This window comes from Chiloscyllium plagiosum, unplaced genomic scaffold, assembly GCF_037043375.1.
Source record: "Chiloscyllium plagiosum isolate Xiang-an unplaced genomic scaffold, Cpla_swu_hap1 HiC_scaffold_4, whole genome shotgun sequence".
Classification (NCBI taxonomy): Eukaryota; Metazoa; Chordata; class Chondrichthyes; order Orectolobiformes; family Hemiscylliidae; genus Chiloscyllium; species Chiloscyllium plagiosum.
In genome coordinates, this window is record NW_028270142.1 from 85,112,121 (window position 1) to 85,136,968 (window position 24,848).

At 41.1% G+C, this 24,848-nt stretch overlaps 1 protein-coding gene across 3 annotated transcripts in view; it reads left to right on the forward strand.

Moving 5' to 3' along the window:
• The window catches only part of LOC122549071 (nucleolar protein 4-like), a 349,310-nt gene that overhangs the window by 74,700 nt on the left and 249,762 nt on the right, over positions 1 to 24,848 (forward strand). For all 3 annotated transcript variants that reach the window (XM_043688281.2, XM_043688280.2, XM_043688282.2), the window contains exon 4: positions 1,675 to 1,787. In XM_043688281.2, the coding sequence (XP_043544216.1) occupies positions 1,675 to 1,787 (113 nt within the window). The remainder of the gene's footprint in view (positions 1 to 1,674; positions 1,788 to 24,848) is intronic.

Genomic DNA, 24,848 nt, shown 5'->3' on the forward strand with positions numbered 1-24,848 from the left:
GAACTCGATCCCTCTATTAATAAAAGCTAAAACGCTGTATGCCTTCTTAACAACCCTGTCAACCTGGGTGGCAACTTTCAAGGATATGTGTACCTGGACACTGAGATCTCTCTGCTCATCTACACTACCATGAATCTTACCATTAGCCCAGTTATTTGTATTCCGGTTACTCCGACCAAAGTGAATCACCTCACACTTGTCCGCATTAACACCTCAGCCCAGCTCTGTAGCTTATCTATGTCTCTCTGTAACCTACAACATCCTTCATCACTATCCACAACTCCACCGATCTTAGTGTCGTCTGCAAATTTACTAACCCACCCTTCTATGCCCTCATCCAGGTCGTTTATAAAAATGACGGACAGCAGTGGACCCAATACCGACCCGTGGTACACCACTGGTAACTGGACTCCAGGATGAACATTTCCCATCAACCACCACCCTTTGTCTTCTTTCAGCAAGCCAATTACTGATCCAAACTGCTATATCTCCCACAATTCCATTCCTCCGCATTTTGTACAATAGCCTACTGTGGGGAACCTTATTGAACGCCTTGCTGAAATCCATATACACCACATCAACCAGTTTATTCTCATCTACCTGTTTGGTCACCTTCTCAAAGAACATTGAAAAGGACAAAAGCATCACAACCTGCGAATTTCTTTCCATGCTATACACCATGCTGGCATGGAACTACATTACTATTCTTTCACTATTACTGTGTCAGATCTTGGGATTCACCTCCTAATAGTACGGTGGCCATGTGGGACCCCACCACACATACTGACTGTAGCAGCACAAGAGGACAACTCAAGGGCAATACAGGATGAACAATAAATATTAGCCCAGCCAGTGATGTCCGCATCCTTTGAATGATTTTTTAAAAATCAATCATAGAATTACTATAGTGCAAATAGAAGCCATTTAGCCCAAAGAGCATTCGACACCCCATCACTGAACACTGCATTTACCATATGAAGCAATTTAGCATGGACACGCCACCTAAACTGTACATCTTTGGACTCTGGCAGTAAATCAGAGCATTTTGAGGAAACTCACACAGGCACAGGGAGTACTTGCAAACTTCATCCAAGGCTGGGATTGAACCCAGGTTGCTGACACTATGAGGCAATAGTGCCAAATACTGAGCTACCATGTCGCCCAGGTTGTTTAACAGAGAAATTATACAGAGTGAGGTCTAGCTGGTGAATACACAACCACCAATGTTGAAAGGAAATGTGGGAGGATACACAGAGGAAACTGAAAATAGCAAAGGGTCGAGAGTAGGACATGCGTATGTGGGAAACATTGTTGACCCACAAAAGGTTATGTATCTACAAAGGGTAATGTCTAAAGTAGGATATATTGCATATTAAGAGTCAACATTTGAGGGAGCCAAAGGCGGTTCGGGCTCAAAGATGATGGGATGTGGGCATGAATGGGGGCATCAAGGGAACCAAAAAGAAATTAACTTCTGTTTATTGAAATGTGGAAAATGAAATAATTTGGCTTTGATTTCAACATAAGTCTGTTTTATCGTTGACTCTTATTTTCTCTTCTGGTTTGGATCCATCAATCTTATCCTGTTGGTAATCAGAATATTTTGGCTTTCTTTGAAACAACAGCATGCATTCAATATCTTTTTCATGTAAATTTATATTTCCTCTTTTCCAGAAAATGAAAAACCTGCTTCTTTGGTGACCGGTATGATAGACTACAATATGCCTATAACAATGGCCTACATGAAACACATGAAGCTGCAGTTATTGAGCTCTCACCAAGATGAGGTACAGCACTTCTTAAAAGAATAAACATTGCAATGACACAAAACAAATTATTCATAGCTATAGAGACTTTAATTGAATAAATACAGTATTTTGTGTTGAAATTATTACAATTTTAAATGCATAATATTGGATAGAGTTTGATTTGACCTTTACTGTTGATGCTGTCGGAGCTGAAGAGTGTGGTGCTGGAAAAGCACAGCTGGTCAGGCAGCATCCGAGGAGTAGGAGAGGCATAAGCTCTTGGAAACACACTAATTGGATGTTTATTGAGTGGAAGACTTTTCTGTTTGAATATCTGACTGGCTGACTTGCTGGTGCCTTGATCATTAGAATCCCTACACTGTGGAAGCAGGCTCTTCGGCCCAACAAGTCAACACCGACCCTCCGAAGAGTAACCTATCTAGATCCAATCCGCTACCCTATATTTACCCCTAACTAATAACCTACCCTACGGGCAAATTAGCATGGCCAATTCACCTAAACTGCACATTTTTGGATTGCGGGAGGAAACCGGAGCAGCCAGAGGAAACCCATGCAGATATGGGGAGAATGTGCAAACTCCACACAGACAGTCACCTGAGGCTGGAATTGAATCTGGGTCTCTGATGCTGTGAGGCAACAGTGCTAACCACTGAGCTACCGTGATGCCCTTCACCGTGACCCATTCTGAGTATAATTGATAGCCTCTTGAATATAAGGGAATTCATCAATGGCACAGATACAAATGATCTCTGTACCTGCAATGATTCAACTGCCTCAAAATGGCTGCAGTACCTGCTTATTGAAAGAAACCTCCATGATTTTCCTAACAGTGTCACGAACTGTCGACTGTGATATGTTACCTAGATCTGCAGTGGTTCCCTGGAACTATCCAGGTGCATAAGAATTAAAGGTGACGGTGACCTTGATGGCTGTAGGTAAGGGACTATCATGGGGCATTGAGGCATCAAGTAACTGTGAACCAGAGTGCAAATGTTTGAGTCTCCAATGATCCTGACACTCTGTCATCTTCAGGTGGCTGACCTTTGTGTGGTACACCAAATGTCCTGTAGCACTTACTTTCCTTTGCATCCTCTCGCTATCCTCTTCCTGACAGGAGAATGCATGTCCTGAAACTCCTCACTAATTTGTCCAATGTCAGATGCTTCTACTGAAGGTTTTGAGTCAGATATGACTCTTCTTCAATTCTGAAGATAAGTCATATCAGACATGAAATGATATCTGTTTTTCTTTTCACACATGCTACCAGATCTGCTGAGTTTTTCCAGTATTTCCATTTATTATTCTAGATATTCAGCATCCATATTATTTTGCTTTTCAATGGATTCATCCCATTTCCTGAATTATTTCCTCAAGGCAGTACTTTGACCAATCAGAGTCAACCTGCTAGATTTGAAAATTTAATCAAAGTTTGGCAGTGAACTGCTGAATCCTCTATGGTTTCGTCTCTTGCAAACAGAGTTCACTTGACAACCAATCAACACTCCCCTGTCATATATAATATGTTGTTTTCCCTTTACACGGGCATTTCTTGCAAATTGTCCTGATGATTGCAAGATAAAAAGCTTTGACAAATGTGTCTTTTCAGCAATACCCAAGTTTAAGAATTGGTGCAACATTCTGCATACATTTTTATTTCAGAACTGACCATCTTCTGATGACTTTTGTTCTTGTTTCAATTAAAATATAGTACAGTTTTGTGCTGGTCACTGAATAGTTCACACTGAACAATAGAAGAGGTATAGCTTTGTGAAAAGCATTTGACAGCATAATAATCCAAAACAAGTCAAACTAAGTAGTTGGAGAAATATTGACCACACACATTTTCATGGTTTGGTGACCTTTTAAAAATATTGTTTGTGAGAGATTGGGCTGAATCTTATATTTTCTGGCTAAGTGTCAGTTTCATTAGGTTTCATGGAGAGTCTCACTCTGGAAGACCAAGCGAGATCTTTCACTGTTTCTTAACAAACTTGCGTTATTATGTACCTATAACACTGCTCTGGTCTGATTCTAGCCCCATGCTACCACATGCCATACTCTGAACAATCTCCCCTGCTAGGATACTGTGGAATGAACCTGCACCCCCGTTGCTGATGCCATCTTTAAATGGTTATTATGCACCTGGACAAGTAATGTTAGTCCAGAGCAAGCCTGCATCGCTTCTGATATTTGTCCTGGGCATGGCAGAGAAGAAACAAATTGATGCCCTGCTTTGCAGGTAGAGACTTGCTAATCCTGTGCTGACTTTCACATCAAGAATACTTGCTATCTAGTTTGCTCGCGGCAGTGTGATGTATGGTTTATAATATCATTAATAAACAGTAATTCCCCTTAATAGGCAACTGGCTGCTACCCTCCTCAGTTTGAAGGGTTGAAACGGTCAGGCAAGATGGGCATGATGGGCCTGTTCATCTCTGGAGAGTCCTGAGTATGGACTTCTGAGGGAGCCTGTGTATGATTTCTCCTCTGGCTAGGTGCACCTTGGCACCACCATGTCTCTCTGTGAGGAATAGCCATCTCGAATGTTCACAAATCCCCTTGTCACTATGTATGTGATTCTCAGGGCCAGTGCCTTGGGCAGCAGAGTTCACATGCGCATATATATGTGTGTGTGTGTGTGTCCAGCAGACCCTGATGGTTCTGGACCTCGCTTTCAATCGCTGTCCATGGAGGCAGACAGGTGATTATACGACTTGCTGCGACGCTGCAGTTTCTATGCAGTGAGGGCCATTTTCCCCCACATACCTGTCTATAATTCCTCTTCCTCTCTGTGCATGTGGATGAAATCTCTGATTGTACACAACTGGGCCCTCTTTGGCCAAGGGTTGACCAGGTACTTGTTCTCTACAGTTATCCAAGTGCCGGCAACATGGGATAACTATGGAGCTGTCGTAGTAATGTGATCACCAGACTATAGTCCCACACTTTCAAAGGTTAATATTTCCACTAATGTAAAACCAAAACCAGAGATTGCTGGAGAAATTTAGCAGGTCTGCCAGCATCTGTGGAGAGAAATCAGAGTTAATGCTTTTTCAGAACACCACTGAGTTGCTGAATGTTAACTCTGATTTTTCTCCACAGATGTTACCAGACCTGCTGAATTTCTTCAGCAATTTCTGTTTTTATTTCCAATTTTCAGCATCAGTAGTTGTTTGTTTTATTCCTACGGTGTTTTCTGAGTTGGTGGAGACATTTGAGAATTGGGGGGGGTGGGGGTGGGGGGGCTATTGGAGGCTAGGAGGCAGCCTTGCTGATGTTTCCTCTGAAATCTAGGTACTCATCCTCAGAATTTAAGAGGTGGCTTCTGGGGGCCATTTTATCACAGTGCTCATGGATATGCTGACAATAACTGCAAACAAAGGAGAGAAGGCGTCATGGCCAGTGGTTACCAATGGTGTGCAATGAATGAGATAAGCAGTGGGGTTACTGTGAAAGTTACATTGGAATGAAGAATGGTACCTATTTGGATGGATATATATGTTTTAGCGTCTCTGCAAGGACTGGTCCCAGTTTTCACCTGTGAGGGTAAGAGTTACATAAAGACTAAGATTAGAAATGGGAGCAGAAGTAGGTCTTTAACTGATCGAGTCTGCTGCACCATTGAATGGAATTGTGGCTAATCTAATAAACCTCCTGTGTTTTCCCCATTAATCTTGGTTCCCTTACTGATTTCTGGATTTTGTCCTCAGAGTGGTTTAACAGTCAAATGTTGGGTTTGGGGGTCTTTCTGCTGTTATGAGCAGATTTCTTTTGTAATTAGAGAAAAGGTGGAATTAAATGAGGTGAAATAGGGCATTATAGTTGTTAGTGTTGGTGCAGGTGGGTGAGAATTGGTGAGGTCTCCTGAGCAATTGAGTAGCTAACTCCGAGGGTATGCAGGGTTAGTAGTGTGGGAAGGTGAGGAATGGCAGAGTGGGCAAGGGCAAGGTTGCAGGCCACAGTGAGAATGTCAGAGCGTGAACCTTGGTCACAGGTGGGATGCAGTGGCAGAGACAGAATGAGTTTGAAACACAAACAAAAGTTCTTCCAGGTCTGAAGAAGGGTCACTGGACCTGAAACATTAACTCTGCTTTCTCTCCACAGATGCTGCCAGACCTTCTGAGTTCTTCCAGCAATTTCTGTTTGTGTTTTTGATTTCCAGCATATGGAATTCATTATTTTTTTAATAGAATGAGTGTGAAGGTGCCAGTTACCTTTGCACAGTGGAGAAGGTCGTATATTGCACCTTCTTATGCAATATTTTTCCAGACCATGGAGATGGCACTGACCTGAATGACGACTTCAGACCAGACTGTTAATGTCTGGTGACATGGCTTCTTCTGCTGTTTTGAAACCAGTGCTCGAAAGGATGGCAATAGGTTTTGAAGACCAAATAAAATGACACCAATAGCAAGCATCATGAACAGTTGTTTGAATGAGGAGTAATTGAAGTTTGACTTGCAGACAATTTGGAGCCAGGGGCTATGCAAATGTAACTTTTGTTGGCAATAAGTTGCTTGCTCTATAGACTAGTGACCAGATATCAATGACAGAAACCTTTCTCTTTCCAACAACTGTGTTATTGGTTCTCGGTTAACTGAACGACTTTGAATTGGGAATAAGTTTAAGAAAGAGAAGTGTTCCGTCCTTTCTCGGCACGGGAGTGATCTCTTTGTTTTTCTGCAGTCAAAAGGTACTGGAATCCTGAAGACACCATTTATCTTTCCTGCAGCAATTGTTGTAAGCTGTGACTCTTAACTGATAAGTCAGAGGCTTTTAAGAGTGAAGCAATGTGCTGACGAACAGGAAAGACAATGATCTTCTCAACAACATAATCTAGGAAGAGAGATTATTTTATCCGGACTATTTGTGTGTGTGTAAGGGATGTTTATTGTGGGATTTGAGTTTCAGTTATATAGAGTCACCATAGAGTCACCCTAACAATTTCTAACAGTTCACCTGTAGCTAGAGTTTATGTACTTTTGGAATAAATAGTGATTCTTGTCCAGTACAGAAACCTGGTCTGTGTTTTCTATCAATTTGGGTCTTAAGGTCAGATAAATTGGATAACTTTGCATACTTTATTAAATCTTTAACAGGTGTGACACTGGGAATAGTGGGACTAAATCTCCAGTGTGTCATCCCAGTCAGTTGTAACAAACTTTGAGGACATTTGACCCATGATTGGATTGGAAACAGAAGTAATGAGTATTTTGGTGTGGTACTGGCAGATAATACATAAAGGAAAACATGAGGTTATGTATGTGTTTGAGGCACAGGACTGTAAACAGTAAAGAATTTCCTGCAGGTGACAGAGTTGTTGCTAGCAGTCTTAAAGGAAATTTCAAAATAAAGCTTGATTGCCTTGGCAGATAAACTGGATGTAGCTTTGCTTGAAAGAGCCAGAAAGTCAGATGTAATTGAGGTACCAGCAAGACATTTGGGTTTACAGAAGTGCAGAGGAGGCTGAGTACTTCCTGTCGTGAAATGTTGTGTTACGACGCAGAGATGAACTTCTCTGTTAATTAAACCAAACACCCAGAAAACTTTGTAATCTGCTAAAATATGAGTAACAGAGAACTCACCAATTTAAAGAAAATAACATCAATTTTTTTACTCTAAAAGTGAACATTAACCAACAATACACAATTCTAAGCACCCCTTCTCTTAACTGCTTATTATGTCTCCAACTCTATAACAATATTCTGTTCCAGAGACTCTTATTAAAATTACATCAACTTAATTTCAAAATTACACAGCAGCTTCTTTTTTTCTTCCCTTTTCTGGCTGAGGATCTCCCTGGATCATTTTCCATTTTATTGCGTGTATGTTTTATATGAAAAGGTACCTTTGATAGAGAATGTTTCCTAATTTCTTGGAGAGCAACATGTTAGCTCTCCCTGCATTTCTATCTTGATGGCAGTTGCTCTCTGACCAACTTTCAAAATGTCTGCATTTTAGATCCCCAACATCAGGTTGTCTCATTGGTTCGATGTTGGCAAAACAATAAATTCAAACTCAATTGTTTTTAGTTTCCTGGGGCATAATTTAAACTGATTGCTTAAATTCGAATTGTTGTTAAAACAGCAGCTAATACTCACGTATCCATTTCACAGTCAAATGTTACATATTTGCAATTTTCCAGTACACTCTGGGACTGCCATCTAGTCATGTACACAGGTGCTTGTACGCTGTCAGTTCAGAACAGCATTTACTCTCTCTTAAAGGGACAGTACGTGCCTTCAACTTTATAACAGTTGGAATCAGGGATATTTGGTTACAGTTGAAGCAGCTTGAACTTAAGAAGAAAATAAAGAAACTAGAGATGGCAGAAAAAGATAAGTGAAGGATAGAGAAAGATAAGGGAAGGGAAATGGAATTGAAAAAGACAGAAATATGGAAGTGAAATCTAGAATTAGAATTGCAAAAGGAGAAATTGGAATGATATGAATATATGCTTAAAATGGCACACTTGAACCTGATGGTGTCAGCTCTTGATGTAGGCTCTTTTCCTGATGAAGGGCTTTTGCACGAAACGTTGATTTTGAAGCTCCTTGGATGCTGCCTGAACTGCACCACTAATCCAGAATCTTGTGGGGAGAATTTTCATCATAATCTGAAATCCAGTAATGAAATGTTTAAGTTTGCACAGGCCCTATCAAAATTTGAAGAAGAGGATGTGGAGATATTCTTCATGTAATTTGAGAAAATGACTAGGAAAATGAATTGGGCAAATAACAATTGAAAAATTCTTATGCAGAGTTGACAGATAATGTACAGGAACGAATACTTCATTGTCTTGGGATTATGACTTAGTTCCATACAAGGTAATGCCTTAGGCAGATTGGCAAAGGTTTCAAAATTTAAGCAAAAAGCCTGGGCAAACCTATTTTGAATTTGAGAGGGTTAAGCAAAGTAATTGCAACAGGTGGATAAGAAGATGAAACCACATATGAAGCTATGTCGAGCCATCTATTTCAACGTCCCTCCCACTCCCCCCATGACATGTCCATTATGGGCCTCCTCCACTGCCTACACAAGGCCACCTGCAAACTGGACGAGGAACACCTCATCTTCCGCCTTGGGACCCTAAAACCACATGGTATCAACATTGAATTCACTGGTTTACAAATCTCCTTTCCCCCCACCATCCCATGCCAGATCCAACCCTCCAACTTGGCTCCACCTTCTTGACACATACTAGCTGTGGCTTAACCAACATTTTATACAGTCCCAGCATATCCTCCCTGTTCTTAAACTCATTGTCACAACTAATAAAGGCAAGTATAGCATATGTTTTCCTCCCTACTTTATCCACCCATCTTGATATCTTAAAAGACCAGTGTGCATACACACCAAGGTTCCTCCAATCCTCAGTGCTTCCCAGTCTCCCTTGCCTCATTAGTCCTGCCCAAGTGCATCACCTTGCATTTATCCTTTTGAATTCCATTTGCCATCAATCAGCCCATCTGACCAGCCCGTCTATACCCTCTTGGAGTCTAAGTCAGTCCTCCTCAATACTTGCCATCCAACCATTTTTTGTATTACTGATCAGCCTTCTACATTCAAGTCTAAATCATTTATATAGAGTGATTTGAATCATATAGGTATATAGCATGTAAACAGACCCTTCGGTTCAACCAGTCCATTGCTAACGTGATCCCGAACTAAACTAGTTCTACCTGCCTACGTTTGGCCCATATCCCTCCAAACCATTCCTATTCATGTACATATCCAAATGTCTTTTAAACATTATAATTGTACCTAATGTCCACCACTTTCTCAGGAAGTTCATTCCACATGCAAACCATCCTCTGTATATAAAATTTGCATTTCACGTCTTTTTTAAATCTCTCTCCTCTCATTTTAAAATGTGCCCCCAGTCTTGAAATCCTCCACCCTAGGAAAAAGACAAGTACCATTAACTCTATCTATACCTCGCATTATTTTATAAACTTCTATCTGGTTGCCTCTCAACCTCCTATGTTCCAGTAAAGAAACTCCCAGCCTATCCAGCCATTCTTTAAAATCTCAAATCTGCCATACCCAGCAACATTCTGGTAAATCTCTCCAGCTTAATAACATCCTTCTTATAACTAGGAGACTAAAACATGACAAAGTATTCCAGAAGAGGCCTCAACAGTGTCTTGTACGATGTCCCAATTCTTATACTCAAAGGACTGAGCAATAAAGGCAAACGTGCTAACTGCCTTTTTAACCATGCTGTCTATTTTTGACATAAACTTCAAAGGAATTATGTATCTACACCCCTTGTTCCCTCTATTCTAAAACACTACCCAACGCCCTACCATTAATTGTATGAACTCTACCCTTATTTGTTGTACCAAAATGTAATACCTTACATTTATCCAGATTGAACTCCATCTGTCATTTTTCAGCTCATTTGATCAAGATCCCTTTATAATCTCGGAAAGCCTTCTTCACTGTCTACTATGCCACCAATTTTGTGTCATCCACAAATTTGTTAACCATGCCTTATATATTCTCATCCAAATCATATAAACCATAAACAACAAGGGCCTGAACTCCTGTGGGATCCCACTCGACACAGACAGGAGTTATACAGCATGGAAATGGATACCTAGGTCCAAGTTGGGAAAAAAGGCCCCAATGTATTCAGCTTCTCCCCATAGCTCAGTCTCTCCAATACTGGCAACATCCTTGTAAATCGTTTTCGAACCTTTCAGGTTTAAAAACATCTTTCCTGTAGCAGGTAGACCAGAATTGAATGCAGAAATCTAAAAATGGCTTCACCAATGTAGCTACAGCCACAACATGATCTCCTTACTCCTACACCCTATTCACTGATCAATGAAGGTAAGTGTGCCAAAAGCTTTCTTCATTACATAGATTACTTGTGACTCCACTTTTAAGGAACTGTATACCTACACTCTTAGATCTCTTTGTTTAGCAACACTCCCCAGGGCCTACCATTAAGTATATAAACACTGCCCTAATTTGCCTTACCAAAATGCAATATGTCAGATTTATCTAAATTAAACTTAAGGTCCTGTTGTACTCTGAGATAACCTTCTTCACTATCCGTTACACATCCAATTTTGGGGTCATCATTAAACTTACTAACCATTCCTCCTATATTCACATCCAAATCATTTATATGAATGACAAAAAAGCAGTGGACCCAGCACTGATCCTTGCTGCACACCACTGGTCATGAGCCTCCAGTCCAAAAACAACCTCCACCACCAACCTCTATGTCCTACCTTAAAGCCAATTTTGTACACAAATGGCTAGCTCCCCCTGGATTCCATACTGTCCAACCTTACTAACCAGTCTACTGTGCAGAACCTTGTGAACACGTTGCTGAAGTCCATGTACACAATGTCTACTGCTCTACCTTCAAGAAACTCAGTCAAGTTAGTGAGATTTCAAACGCACAAAGCCTTTGTCAGTCCTTGCCTTTCCAAACGCATGTAAATCCCATCCCTCACAATCCTCTCTAACAACTTACTCATCACTGATGCCAGGCTCACTGGCTTACAGTTCCAAGACTTTTTCTTACCATCTTAAATAGAGGCACCACATTAGTCAACCTGCAGTCTTCTCGTACCTCACCCATGGCCAACGATAATATAAGTATCTCAGCAAGAGCCCCAGCAATCTCTTCTCTAGCATCCCACAAAGTTCTGGGATACACGTGATCAGATCCTGCAGATTTATCCGCGTTTATGCGTTTTAAGCCTCAATTTCTCCAGTAATCAATTAATTCTTATATCTGCCAGCATTGCCCTTCACACTGACAGGAACATACTGCCTCTGAACTCTTGTTACCCCTTTTTTTAACTGTCTGTTTACCTGTGAAGAGCCTCTCCCAGTCAACTTTTGAAAGTTTCTGCCTAATACTGTCAAAATTGGCTTTACTTCAATTAAAAACTTTAACTTTTAGATCAGGTCTATTCTTTTCTATTTTATAACTAATAGAATTATGATCACCTGCTTCAAAGTGCTTCTCCACTGACACCTCAATCACTTGCCCTGCCTTATTTCCCAAGATAAGGTCAAGTTTTGCTCCTTCTCTATTCGGTACATCCATATATTGAATAAGAGCATTTTCTTGTACACACTTCCTGTCCATCCAAGCCCTTAACACTATGGCAGTCCCAGTCTGTGTTTGGAAGGTTAAGATTCCCTACCATTACCACCCTATTTATTATTCTTACAGATATCTGAGGTTTCTTCAAATATTTGCTTCTCAATTTCCTGCTGACTATTGGGGAGGGCCTATATACAATCCCAATAAGGTGATCATCCCTTTCTTATTTCTCAGTTCCTCCCAAATAACTTTCCTAGATGTTCTACTCTCCCTCCTCTTTTGCCCCTTTTCTATCCTTCCTGTAGCGCCTCTACCCTGGAACATTACGCTGTCAAACTTGCCCTTCCCTGAGCCATGTTTCTGTAATTTTTATGATATCTTAGTCCCATGTCCCCAACCAAGCCCTGAGTTCATCTGCCAGGGCTCTTGCATTGAAATAAATGCAGTTAACATTTCAGTCTTCCCTCGTTCTCTGCCTTACTTTCGTTTACCTTGACCATTTAACTTGCTGCTATTCTCTGTTGTACTAGTCTCAGTATCTTTCCCACTATGACTTTGGGTTCCTCCCCTTCACTTCCACCCATCTCCACCTCCCCCCAAGTTTAAAGCCTTTGAGTAGCACTGGCAAATCTCCACGTTAGGACATAGGTCTCTTTCCGATTCATGTGCAACCCCTCTTATACAGAGGGGTTGTACTTCAGAAGAGATTGCAATGATCCAAAAATATGAATCCTGACAAGTACACAAGGTCCTTAGCCATACAATCATTTGCCCTATCCTCCTTGGAAAAGCAACCCTCTGCTTCCTGCCACGGAGCCAACTGTGGATACAATTTTCCCAATTTACCTGGATCTCATCGGCATCCTTTGCTATCTCCCATGTGGGATCTTATCCAAAGCCTTGGTAAAGTCTAAGTAGACTACATCAAAAGCGTTATCCTCATCTACATACCTGCTCACTTCTTCGACAAATGCAAGCAAATTAGTTTGATGCGATCTTCCCTTAACAAAACCATGTGGACTGTTCTTGATTAATCCCTGCCTCAACAAATGCAAATTAATTCTGTCCCTCAGAGTTACTTCCAGTAGTTTCCCCACCATTGAGGTTCACCTGACCAGCCTGTAGTTCCCTGGTCCTTATTCAATAATGGTACCACATTGGCTGTCTTCCAACCCTCTGGCATGTCACCTGTGATCAGAGAGTAATTGAACAATTTTGAAAGCGTCCCTGCTATTTTCTCTCTTGCTTCACTCAACACCTGGGATATATTTCATCGGGCCCTGGAGACTTATTTACTTTTAAGCCTGCCAGACCACTCAGAATCTTCTCCCTGTCTATGCTAATTTCTTTAATTGTATCACAGACCTTCTTCCTGATTTCTATGCCCTTATCATTCTTCTCACTAGTGAGCACCGACCCAAAACATTCAATTACAACCTTATCTACATCCTCTGGCTCCACATACAAATTACCACTGCGGTCCTTAATGGGCTTACTCTTTCCTTCCTTGTCCTTTTACCCTTAATGTACTTGTGAAGCAATTTAGGATTTCCTTTGATTTACCTGCAAATATCCTTTCATTTCCTGTTTTACCTTTCACATCCCCTTTTACACATTCTGTACTCCTCTAGAGCTTCTCCTGTTTTGTAATAGTTATGGAGTCATAGAGAGCGACAGCATAAAGAAAGGCCCATGTCCATACAAGTCGAAAGCAACTACTGTAACCCATTTTCCAGCTCTTGGCCTATAGCTTTATATGCATTGGCATCACAAGTGCTCAGCTAAATACATCCAGACTGTTATGAGGGATCCTGCCTTTACCAATCTTACAGAGAATCATCCAGAGAATCCCTACAGTATGGAAACAGTCCCTTCAGCTCATCAAGTCCACACGGACTCTCTGAAGGGTAACCCACCCAGACCCATTCCGTTACCCTATTATTTTATATTTACCCTGCAATTTAGCATGGCCAATTCACCTAACCTGCACATCTTTGGATTATGGGAGGAAACTGAAGCACCTGAAGAAAACCCATGCAGACACAGGGAGAATGTGCAAACTCCACACTGACAGTGGCTCGAGGCTGGAATTGAACCCAGGTCCCTGGTGCTGTGAGGCAGCAGTGCTAATCACTGAGCCACCATACCGCCCCACAGTGATTTTCAGATTCCCACTACTCTCTGGGTGAAAACCAGAGGTTTTTTCCTCACATGTCCTCTAAATCATCTGTCCCTTCTAAGCATCTTGGTGATTGATGCCTCCATCAAGGGATCAAGTTTTTTTTTCCTGTCTACCCTATCTATGCTTCTCATCATTTTATAGAATGAATATTATGGGTTGGTGTTCACATAGAATTAAAAAGAGAGAGAGAGACAGACAGACTGACAGACAGAGCCTTGATTTCTGCCCTAAACCTCCCTTTTCTTCTTAATTCGATGCTATATCCATCTTGGTATCTCGGGTTCACAGGATTTGATGGCCCCACCCATTTTCTTTATCGGAACATGTTGGCTTCTTCAAACATCCAACTGTTCTGAATCAGATTGACGTGAAACTATCTGCTCCCAGTCCTCTCTGGTCAAATCATATATAATCTTATTAAAGTCAGCCTTCCGTCAGAGGAGAACTTTGATTTCAGACCTATCCTTGTCCTTTCCCATAACAGTCTTGTATCTAACTGAGTTATGATCACTGTTTACAAAATGCTTCCCCACTAATACTTCATCTGCCTCATTGCCTAAAATTAAGTCCATGATTACCCCCTCTCTTGTCAGGCATTCTACGTAGTAGCTTATAAAGTTGTCCTGGATGCATTTTAAGAATTCTGTTCCCTCTAAGCCTTTCACATAATGATTACCCTAGTGAAAGTTGAAATCCCCTACCATCAGTACTCTACTACTTATATGCTTTCCTGAAATTTACCTACTTATTTCTCTTGGACTGTTAGAGGGCCTGTAGAAAACTTCCAAAAACATGTTTGCTTCTATTTGATTTTTAAGCTGTACCCATAGTGCTTCGTTTGGGGAGACTTCTAAGTTGTCATCCTTCCTTTCTACTGTAATTTTAGATTTCCTGATCAAAATTGTGACACCTCTTCCTCTTTTACCTCCTTCATCTTGCCTGAAGACCCAATATCCTGAAATATTGAGCTGCCTATCCTGCCCCACTCTCATCCATGTCTCAGCAGCAATAATGAAGTCATAACTCTGCATTTTTAAATTTGTGCCCCCAACTCATTTGCCTTGTTAGTCTGACTCTGAGCATGAAAAAGGTAAATACCACTGAACCTTGCCAAATTCCCTTGTGCCTTAACGAGCCTATAATGTTATAATCTTCCTGACTCACTTACTATCACTTTTTAAATTTTGGTCATTCACCTTAACGTATTAAACATTCTCTCTGGATCCCAAGCCCCCCCACCCCCACCCCCACCAAGTTAGTTTCAACTCTCCCCAACAGTACTAGCATTATGACCATGGTGTCTCATTTTCATTAACAATGTTTGCTGGGCTTTGTATTTTCATGATTGGAATTGTGCATGTTTAATTTCTTCGTTAAACAGCTCAGATAATGATTTTGCTTGCCTGTTGAAGCGTTGACTTCTGTCTGTATTGCAGTGAGTTGTTGTCATACCTGTTAATTTGGAGGTTAAATTTTGCTCAGTAAAGTTGACTTGTACTTTCTGCCATAGCTCTGAGGATATCGACATTCAGAGCTGTAGCTTGGCATGACAACAAAGTTTTAAACCTCCTGTGTTATTGGCATTTCATGAGGCTCTCTTGACCATTTAAGTATGTCTTTCTGTCTACCCTTGTCCTCTTGGATTGTGAAGTGATAATATTGAACCCATATTGTTCAGGAAATTTCTCAAATTCGCTGGCGCTATCTTGGTTTCTTGCCACTGATTAATCTTTTAAGAATCTGTTGTTCAGCAAGCATAAGTCACAGAGGTGAGATAATTGTTGCAGCTCTCAAATCTTTCACCTTTCTGATAAAAGGAAATATTAAGAAATGGTTTGCTGTTAGGAGATATTATCCTGTGTGAATAAATCAGCTTCCACAATAAGTTGTGGTGTATATGGTACTTCAGTGGCTACCGTGTCTTTCTGTTGTGTACTTTATACTTTTGGCATGTTTTCCATCAGATTTTATTTTTTTGATGTCTTTGTAGATGCCTGTTCCATACACAAATGATCTACATTTAAGGCTGGGGTTAATAGACTTCTGGTGTCTCATGCACTAAAAAGATATGTGACTATTGGCAGGAAGGTGAGCGGCCCCAGATCAACTATGATGGTAATAAGTGGCAGAGCAGTCTTGACAGGTTGTGTAGTCTGCTCCTCCTCTTATCTCTCATGCTCTTGTGATCTGATTGAGCTTATAATTCTTCATTCCCATGTGATCTTCATTGCAGCTTCTGGAGAAGTTTGGGTCTAATGATTTTAGATTAAGCCAGCAGAAAGAAAACCATTGTTTTGCGAAATGTCATCTCTAATTGACCAATACCCCTGTGTTGTTGTGTTTGCAATATTTTTGTCAGGTTGTCTGGATCACTTGCTGAGAAAATATCTATAGTTGTCACGATACATAGGCATTGTGTTTCACATGCATAGATGTGAACTCCTTGCTTGCTTTTCTGAAAGCATCGATCAGGATCATCTTTTCAGTTCACTCATAGAGTCATAAAGCACAGAAACAGACCAATTTCCAACTTATCCGCGCTGACCAGATATCCTAAACTGATCTAGGTCCCATTTGCCATCTCCTCTAAACCTTTCCTCTTCATGTACCCATCAAGATGCCTTTTAAATGTCATAATTGTATCAGCCTCCATGACTTCCTCTGACAGCTTGTTCTATACAAGCGCCACCCTCTGCATGAAAATGTTGCCCCTCAGGTCCCTGTTAAATCTTTCCCCTCTCACTCTAAACCTGTTCTAGTTTTAGACTCCCATAGCCTGAGTAAAAGAACTTGGCTAATCACTCTATCCATGCTCCTCATGATTTTCTAAACCTCTATGAGGTCACCCCTCATCCTCCAATGCTCCAGAGAAAAAAACCCAGCCAATCAGTCTCTCCCTTTGACTCAAATCCTCCAGTCCCAGCAAAGTGCTTTTAATTTTTTTCTGAACCTTTTCAAATTTAACATCTTTCCTATAGCAGGGAGAATAGATTTTAATGCAGTACTCTAAAAATGTCCTTGGTTCTAACTCAACCTTCTACTCTCCAGGCATCTGGAAACTGGTGTGGGAGATTAGACAGAGAGCTTTCAAATCTTTCATCTTGCATCACCAGTAACCAAATTCATCTCCTCCAGAAAAACACCGTCAAAAGCAGTGTCAACTATGTTCCTGCCCTAGATTAGAATGGTGCTGGAAAAGCCCAGCAGGTCAGGCACCATCCGAGGAGCAGGAAAATCGACGTTTTGGGTAAAAGCCCTTCATCAGGCATGGAGGCTTTTGCCCGAAACGTCGATTTTCCTGCTCCTTGGATGCTGCCTGACCTGCTGTGCTCTTCCAGCACCATTCTAATCTAGACTCTGGTTTCCAGCATCTGCAGTCCTCACTTTTGCCTATGTTCCTGTCTGATGAACTGACCATCTCTTCCAAGGCCTCAATTATCAATTAACATTTGACATGCACTTGAATATACAATCTCTTTCAAACTTGCCAGAACAAACTCCCAGGTAACGACCATGTTAATAGCCAACTTCACTCTGTTTTAACACAATGCTCTTTCTGTATGAACTCTCTTAATCAAGAATCTCCAGGCATGGTCTCACACACAAACAAAAACTTGTTTGGTCTGATCTTTTTCTTTTACTATAAGCTGTTTCATAAAGTCTATGTTTAACCCATAATTTTCTGTTCACAGCTCGAAAGTAAAACTGATAAAATAAAAATAAACATAATGAAAAATCAGCAAGGGTTCTGACAATATGAAGTATTTAAAAAGTCATGCTGTACATATATCAAACCAAAGAAACCTCTCAGCTATGTATTGCCTTTCAGAGCTTCCATCTTAGTTTGATACTATCAGGTATATACACTGCTCTGAAGAATTGGCAATCTGTCAACCTTTACAATGCATTTGTCTGCATTTTAGCTTGCACCTATAATCATGGTCTCTTTCATAGATCTAAATGTCATCCACTATGCCAACTGCTCTTTTGCTTCCCTTATGTTTCTCATTTGCTTTCTGTCGGAACACACCCTGGCTCACATGACACCAAAAGGTAGGCACAGGAATGTTTACTGGTCAAAAGGGTAAGGTGAATGTTGTCAATAGCAAAGTTTGCTCTTCAAGTATTACATTTCAGTCACTACTTCAGGCACTTGGCCTGCTGAAAATTCATTTCTACTAGGGTTGTTATGATCTCTTCCAGTATTGGTAGCAGATAGTAATTCCTCTTTGTTGCTTGATTGAGAACTTAGTAATCCTTGCAATTTCATCCTATTTTCTGTGTTTGGCTTCTTGCTCATAATGATGCAATTTACCCACATTTTAGCATGTGTCTCTGGCAATCATTTTCTTTTCTACCATCATGATTGCCTTTTAGTTCTACTGCTATTTTGTGTGTGGGATGAATCACTAGTTTCTTCTGTGGATCAATGATGATTTAATACTCAGTGCATTCAACCAACACGTTAAACACGCTGAATACAATTGTACCAGATCTAACTTGCTTCTAATCAATGGGCACTTTTCAATGACTATACTACTTTTAACCTTAGTGATGCCTGCTTCATCTCATGGTTTACTGAGATCAGCAGTGACTGTTTGCAGCTTTCAACCCCAGGCTAGCAAGACAATCTGGCACAGTGGCATAGAACGTGCAATTAATGTGCTTCCTTCGTGTGTTGTTTGATTTGGGCCACTCTAAGCTACTGAACTTTGGTTCCACCATATGCTGTCAGCATGATGTTGCTCAGTTTCAGAGGATCTTTCTTTGAGTAACCATTTCATTTCACATTTTCAGCGAAGATTTCCTTGCATATTCTGGGAGGGACAATGTATGTCTACGTTCCTAAATGTAATATCAAATTCATTGTTGTGGGCTTATTAAATGACTTCTTCATAAATTAAATTTGTATGAGCTTCTTCTTCTGGAATCTGTCACATCCACGGATTTTAATTTAATTGCTTAATTCGTACATCTATTGTTGTATCCCTCAAAGTAGATTTTCATCTACCTGGGTATAAGTTTTTGGTTTATTTTTCTTTTTATTCAACAGGTTGCTCTGCCTCTGCTAATTCCTTTACCGTCTTCTTTCTTTACTCTGCATATTCTTTGTCCAGTGATTACCTTTCCAAAAGTTTGACTGTTAGATTCACTAAAAAGGGCGGAATGGTGGCTCAGTGATTAGTGCTGCTGACTTCCAGTGCCAGGACCGGGGTTCGATTCCACCCTCAGGCTGTGTTGAGTTTGGACATTCTCCCTGTTCTGCATGGGTTTTCTCTGGGTTGTCCGGTTTCCTCCCGCAGTCTAAACATGTGCAGGTTAGGTGGATTGGCCATGCTAAATTGCCCTAGTATCTGGAGATGTTCAGGCTAGGTGGATTGGCCATGGGAAATGCATGGTTACAAGGATAGGGTAGAGGGATGGGTCTGGGTGAGTTGCTCTTCGGAGGGTTGGTGTGGAATTAATGGGCTGAATGGCCTACTTACACACTTTAGGGATTCTGTGAAAAAGGACATTTCCTTCTGTTCATGAATTCATATGGATGTGGATCCAAAATTGTATGTTATCTTGCTGGTGCCAGGGTCACTGAACAGCTGCAGAACATTATTACTCAAGTGGGTAAACATCCAGAGATTGTGGTCCACATTACTATCAATGCTATATGTGGAAAGAGGGATAACATACTGAAAGAAGATTTAAAGCCTGACAAATACTAGTAATCTGAGAACTACTCCAGCTACAACATGTTTGTAAATAGCGAAATGGGAAGATGAAGCAAATGAATGCATTGCTGAGAAATAGCATAGGAGGGAAGGTTTTAGAATTGTGAGGCAGTGGGAGTGATTACATTACTTACAGTGTGGAAACAGGCCCTTCGGCCCAACAAATCCACACCGACCCGCCGAAGCGTAACCCACACAGACCCCTATATTTACCCCTTACTTAACACTACGGGCAATTTAGCATGGCCAATTCACCTGACCTGCACATCTTTGGACTATGGTAGGAAACCGGAGCACCCGGAGGAAACCCACGCAGACACGGGGAGAATGTGCAAACTCCACACAGTCAGTCGCCTGAGGCGGGAACTGAACCCGGGTCTCTGGCGCTGTGAGGTAGCAGTGCTAACCACTGTGCCACCGTGGGTTTTGAGCAGAATTTTTTATTCATTCCTGGAAATGCTGCCTGGCCAGCATTTATTGACTGTCCTTAGTTGTCCTTGAAAAGGTGGTGATGAGCCGACTTCTTGAACCTCAGCAGTCCAAGTGCTGTAGGTCGACCCATAATTACTTTTAGGAACGAATTCCAGGACTTTGACCCCAAGGCAGTGAAGGAACAATGATATATTTCTAAGTCAGAAGTGGCTTGGAGGGGAAGCTGCAGGTGGTGGTGTTCCCATATATCTCCTGTTCCTATCTTTCTCGAGGGAAGTGGTTGTGGGTTTTAATGTTGCTGACTTAGGATCTTTGATGAATTTCTGCAGTGCATCTTGTAGATAGTGCACACTGCTGCTACTGAATGTCAGTGGTGGAGGGAGTGGTGCTTGTGGATGTGGTGTCAGTCAAGTGTGCTGTTTTGTCATGGATGACGTCAAGTTTCTTGTGTTGTTGGAAATGCACTCATCCAGGCAAGTGGGGGGTAATCTATCACATTCTTGACTTGTGCCTTATAGATGATGAACAGACTTTGGGAGTCAGTAAGTGAGTTACTCATCTTAGTATTCCTAGTTTGTGACCTGCTCTTGTAGCTGCTGCATGTGTGTGGCAAGTCAAGTTGTTTTTCTGGTCAATGGTAATCCAAGGATGTTGATAATGGGGAATTCAGTGATGGTAATACCATTGAAAGTCAAGGATCTGTGGTTAGATTGAGTCATATTTAAGATGCTCATTGGCTGGCATTTGTGTGGTGCGAATGCTACCACAAAGTCCAAAGCTCAACCCTGAATATTGTCCAGATCTTGTTAATGAGATATGTACACAGAGGATGGTTTATATTTTAGCAGGACTGGGACTACTATCCTCATAGAGAGATTTACTGGCACTGTTAGAGACGGCTTAAACAAACTTGTCAGGTGGATGCAAACAAGAGAGGAAATTCAGACAAGAGAAAAACAGTTATGTCACTGGGAAGTAGTAAGATAGAAAGACATATTTTGTTGAAGCTTTTTGTCTTGAATTCATCAGGACATTTCACAAAAATACCAATTTAAGGGAAGAACCAATATTTATACTATAGAGGAGAGTGATAATTGGTTGGCAAATGGACTCTGATCAGTAAAGGTTTTGGAGAATGCACCAATTAATAATGATTAGTAATTAACTGACAAGCTCTGTTTAAATTTTAAACCAGGCAAGTTGACTCAGAATGTTCAATGCATTGCTTTCAGAGAAGAATCAGCAAATGGCTATCAGGTATTTTGTTGAGTTTAAACTGGTTAATGAAAAGAAAACCAATGGTAGGAATAAACTATCATTTTTTGGTTGGTTGACTGTGCTCGTGGGACACAACAAATATCAGTCAAATATCAGTGCCTGGCTCCGATATGGATCAATAAGTTGTTCACTATCTAAATCAATAATTTCGATGTAGCTTACAGAAAACTTTTAGCAAATGAATGGCAGGACACCAGAAAGCTCAGAGGAAAAGAGAGATCTTGAGATGCATGTCCACAGTTCCCTGAAATGGCAGAATACGTTAATGTGGTGATTAAGAAGGCATACAGAAAACCTATGTTTATTAGTCATGCATTGATTACAAGAGCGTGGAGATATGTTGGGGATGTATGAAACTTTGGTTAGGCTACACCGTGAGGATTGTGTGCAATTCTGGTTCCCAAGGAAGGATGTAATTGCACTCGAAGTGGAAGCAGAGGAAATTCACCTGGATGATGCCTGGGATGGAGCATTTTAGCCATGAAGAAAGCCTAACAGCGATAGTGTTTATTTTACCCCAGCACTGATGTGTGCAGGTGTAGGACACAATGAAGAACAAACAAGTGCATAGATCTTTATTTATATTCCACCACCAGGAAGAAAATAAACGTCTGAGTGGCCAGTGACACGCAGTGTCGTTTTAGGGAAAGGCCTGATTGGGTTGTGTAGACAATGAGAGGCATGAATAGGGTGGATTGAAAGCAGCTGGTCCCCTCAGTTGAAAGGTCACTGACAAGGGGGTATTATTTTAAGGTGAAAGGCAGGAGGTTGAGAGGGGATTTGAGGAAAGTTTTTTTTTCACCTAGAGAGTGGTTAGAATCTGGAATGCACTATTGGGAGGGCAGGAGTGGTGGAAAATCTCATAACCTTTAAAAAGTATATGAACCTTTTAAAAAGTATATCAACGTTAAGGTCCATGTGCTGCAAACTGGGATTAATGTTGATAGCTCGTCACAGACTCACTGGACTGAAGGCCCACTTCTGTGTTATATGGCTCCATGACTCTACAACAAGGTGGTAACACATATGGATGACGCAAATAAGATTCAACATGATTTGGGAAGGCTGATTGAGTGGGTAAGAAAATGTTTGGGATTATTTCGAAGGAGGGTGTGCAGTCTATTTCTTAAATGGTGAGACATTTAGAAATATTTATGTCCAAAGTGGTGTCCTTGGTCATAAGTAACTGAAAGCTAACATGCAGATGCAGCAAGCAATTGGGAAGACAAATGGCATGTTCGCCTTTATTGTAAGAAAACTGAATACAGGAGCAAAAATATCTTAATTCCATTAGAATTATAGAGTCATAGAGCAGTACAGCATAGAAACAAACCCTTCGGTCCAACTTGTCCGTGCTAACTAGATATCCTGAATTAATCTAGTCCCTTTTGTCAGTATTTGGCTCATCTCTCTCCAAACCCTTCCTATTCATATACCCATACAGATGCCTTTTAAATGTTGTAATTCTACCAGCCTCCACCACTTCCTCTGGTAGCTCATTCCATACACGCACCACCTTCTGCATGAAAAAGTTGCCCCTTAAGTCCCTTTTAAATCTTTCCCCTCTCACCTTAAACCCTTGCCCTTCAGTTCTGGACTCCCCCGCCCAAGGGAAAACACCTTGTCTAATCACCCTATCCATGCACCTCATGTTTTTATAAATCTCTGTAAGGTCATCCCTCAGCCTCTCACCTTCTAGGGCAAATTCCCAGCTTATTCAGCCTTTTCCTATAACTCAAACCCTCCAACTCTGGCAACATTCTTGTAAATCTTTTTTGAACCTTTTCAAGTTTCACAACGTCCTTCATATAGGAGAGCTACCAGAATTGAACACAGTATTCCAAAACTGGCCTAACCAATGCCCTGTACAGTCATAACATAACCTTGTGCCTCCTATACTCGATGCACTGACCAATACAGGCAAGCATACCAAACACCTTCTTCACTATCCTGTCTAACTCAGACTCAACTTTTGGGGAGCTATGAATCCGTACTCCAAAGATTCTTTGTCCATCAACACTCCCCAAGACCTTAACATTAAGTGTATAAGTTCTGCCCTGATTTGTCTTTCCAAAATGCAGCATCTCACATTTATCTAAATTAAACTCCATCTGCTACTCCTTGGCCCATTGGCCCTCATTGTACTCTGAGGAAGCCTTCTTTGCTGTCCACCACACCATAATTTTGGTGTCATCTGCAAACTTATCAACCATATCTCTTATGTTCACATACAAATCATTTATATAAATGATGAAAAGCAGTGGACCCAGCATCGGTCTTTGTGGAACACCACTGGTCACAAGCCTCCAGTCTGAAAAATAACCATCCACCATCACCCTCTGTCTCCTATTTTTAAGCCAGTTCTTTATCCAAATGGCTCCTGCTCCCTGTATCATGTGATCTAACCTTGCTAACGGGTCTACCATTCGGAGTGTTGTTGAACATCTTACTGAAGTCCACATAGATGACATCCACCACTCTGCCCTCATCAGTCCTCTTCATTGCTTCTTCAAAAAACTGAACCAAGTTAGTGAGACATGATTTCCCACACACAAAGCCATGTTGGCTATCCCTAATCAGTCTTTGCCTTTTCAAATACACGTAAATCCTGTACCTCAGGATCCCTTCCGACAATTTAACAACTTGCCCACCACCGATGTCAGGCTCACTGGTCTGCCATTCCCTGGCTTTACCTTCCCACTTTTCTTAAATCATGGCACTATGTTAGCCCACCTCCAGTTCTCCAATATCTCACCTATGGCTACTGATGATACAAATACCTCAGCAAGGGACCCAGCAATCACTTCCCTAGCTTCCCAGAGTTCTAGGGTACAGCTGATCTGGTCGTAGGGATTTATCCACCTTTATGCATTTTAAGATATCCAGCACCTCCTCCTCTGTAACATGCACATTTTCAAGATATCGATATTTATTTCTCCATGTTCTCTAACTTCCACATTCTTCAGTAAACATTGATTCAAATTACTCGTTTAGTATCTTGCCCCATCTCCTGCGGTTCTACATGTAGGTGGCCTTGCTTATCTGTAAAGGACCTTATTCTCAACTAGTTACTCTTCTGCACTTAATGATTTTGTAGAATCACTTTGGATTCTCCTTAACCCTGTTTGCCAAAACTGTGTCCCTTTTTGCCCTCCTGATGTTCCTCTTAAGTATACTTCTAGTGCCTTTATACTCTTCTAGGGATTCTCTCAATCCCTGCCTTCTATACCTGACATTTGCTTCCTTCTTTTTATTGATCAAAACCTCAATTTCTTTAGTCATTCAGCATTCCTACACCAACCAGCCTTGACCTTCACCCTAACAGGAACATACTGGACTCTCGGTTATCTAATTTTTGAAGGCTTCTCACTTTCCAGCCGTCCCTTTAC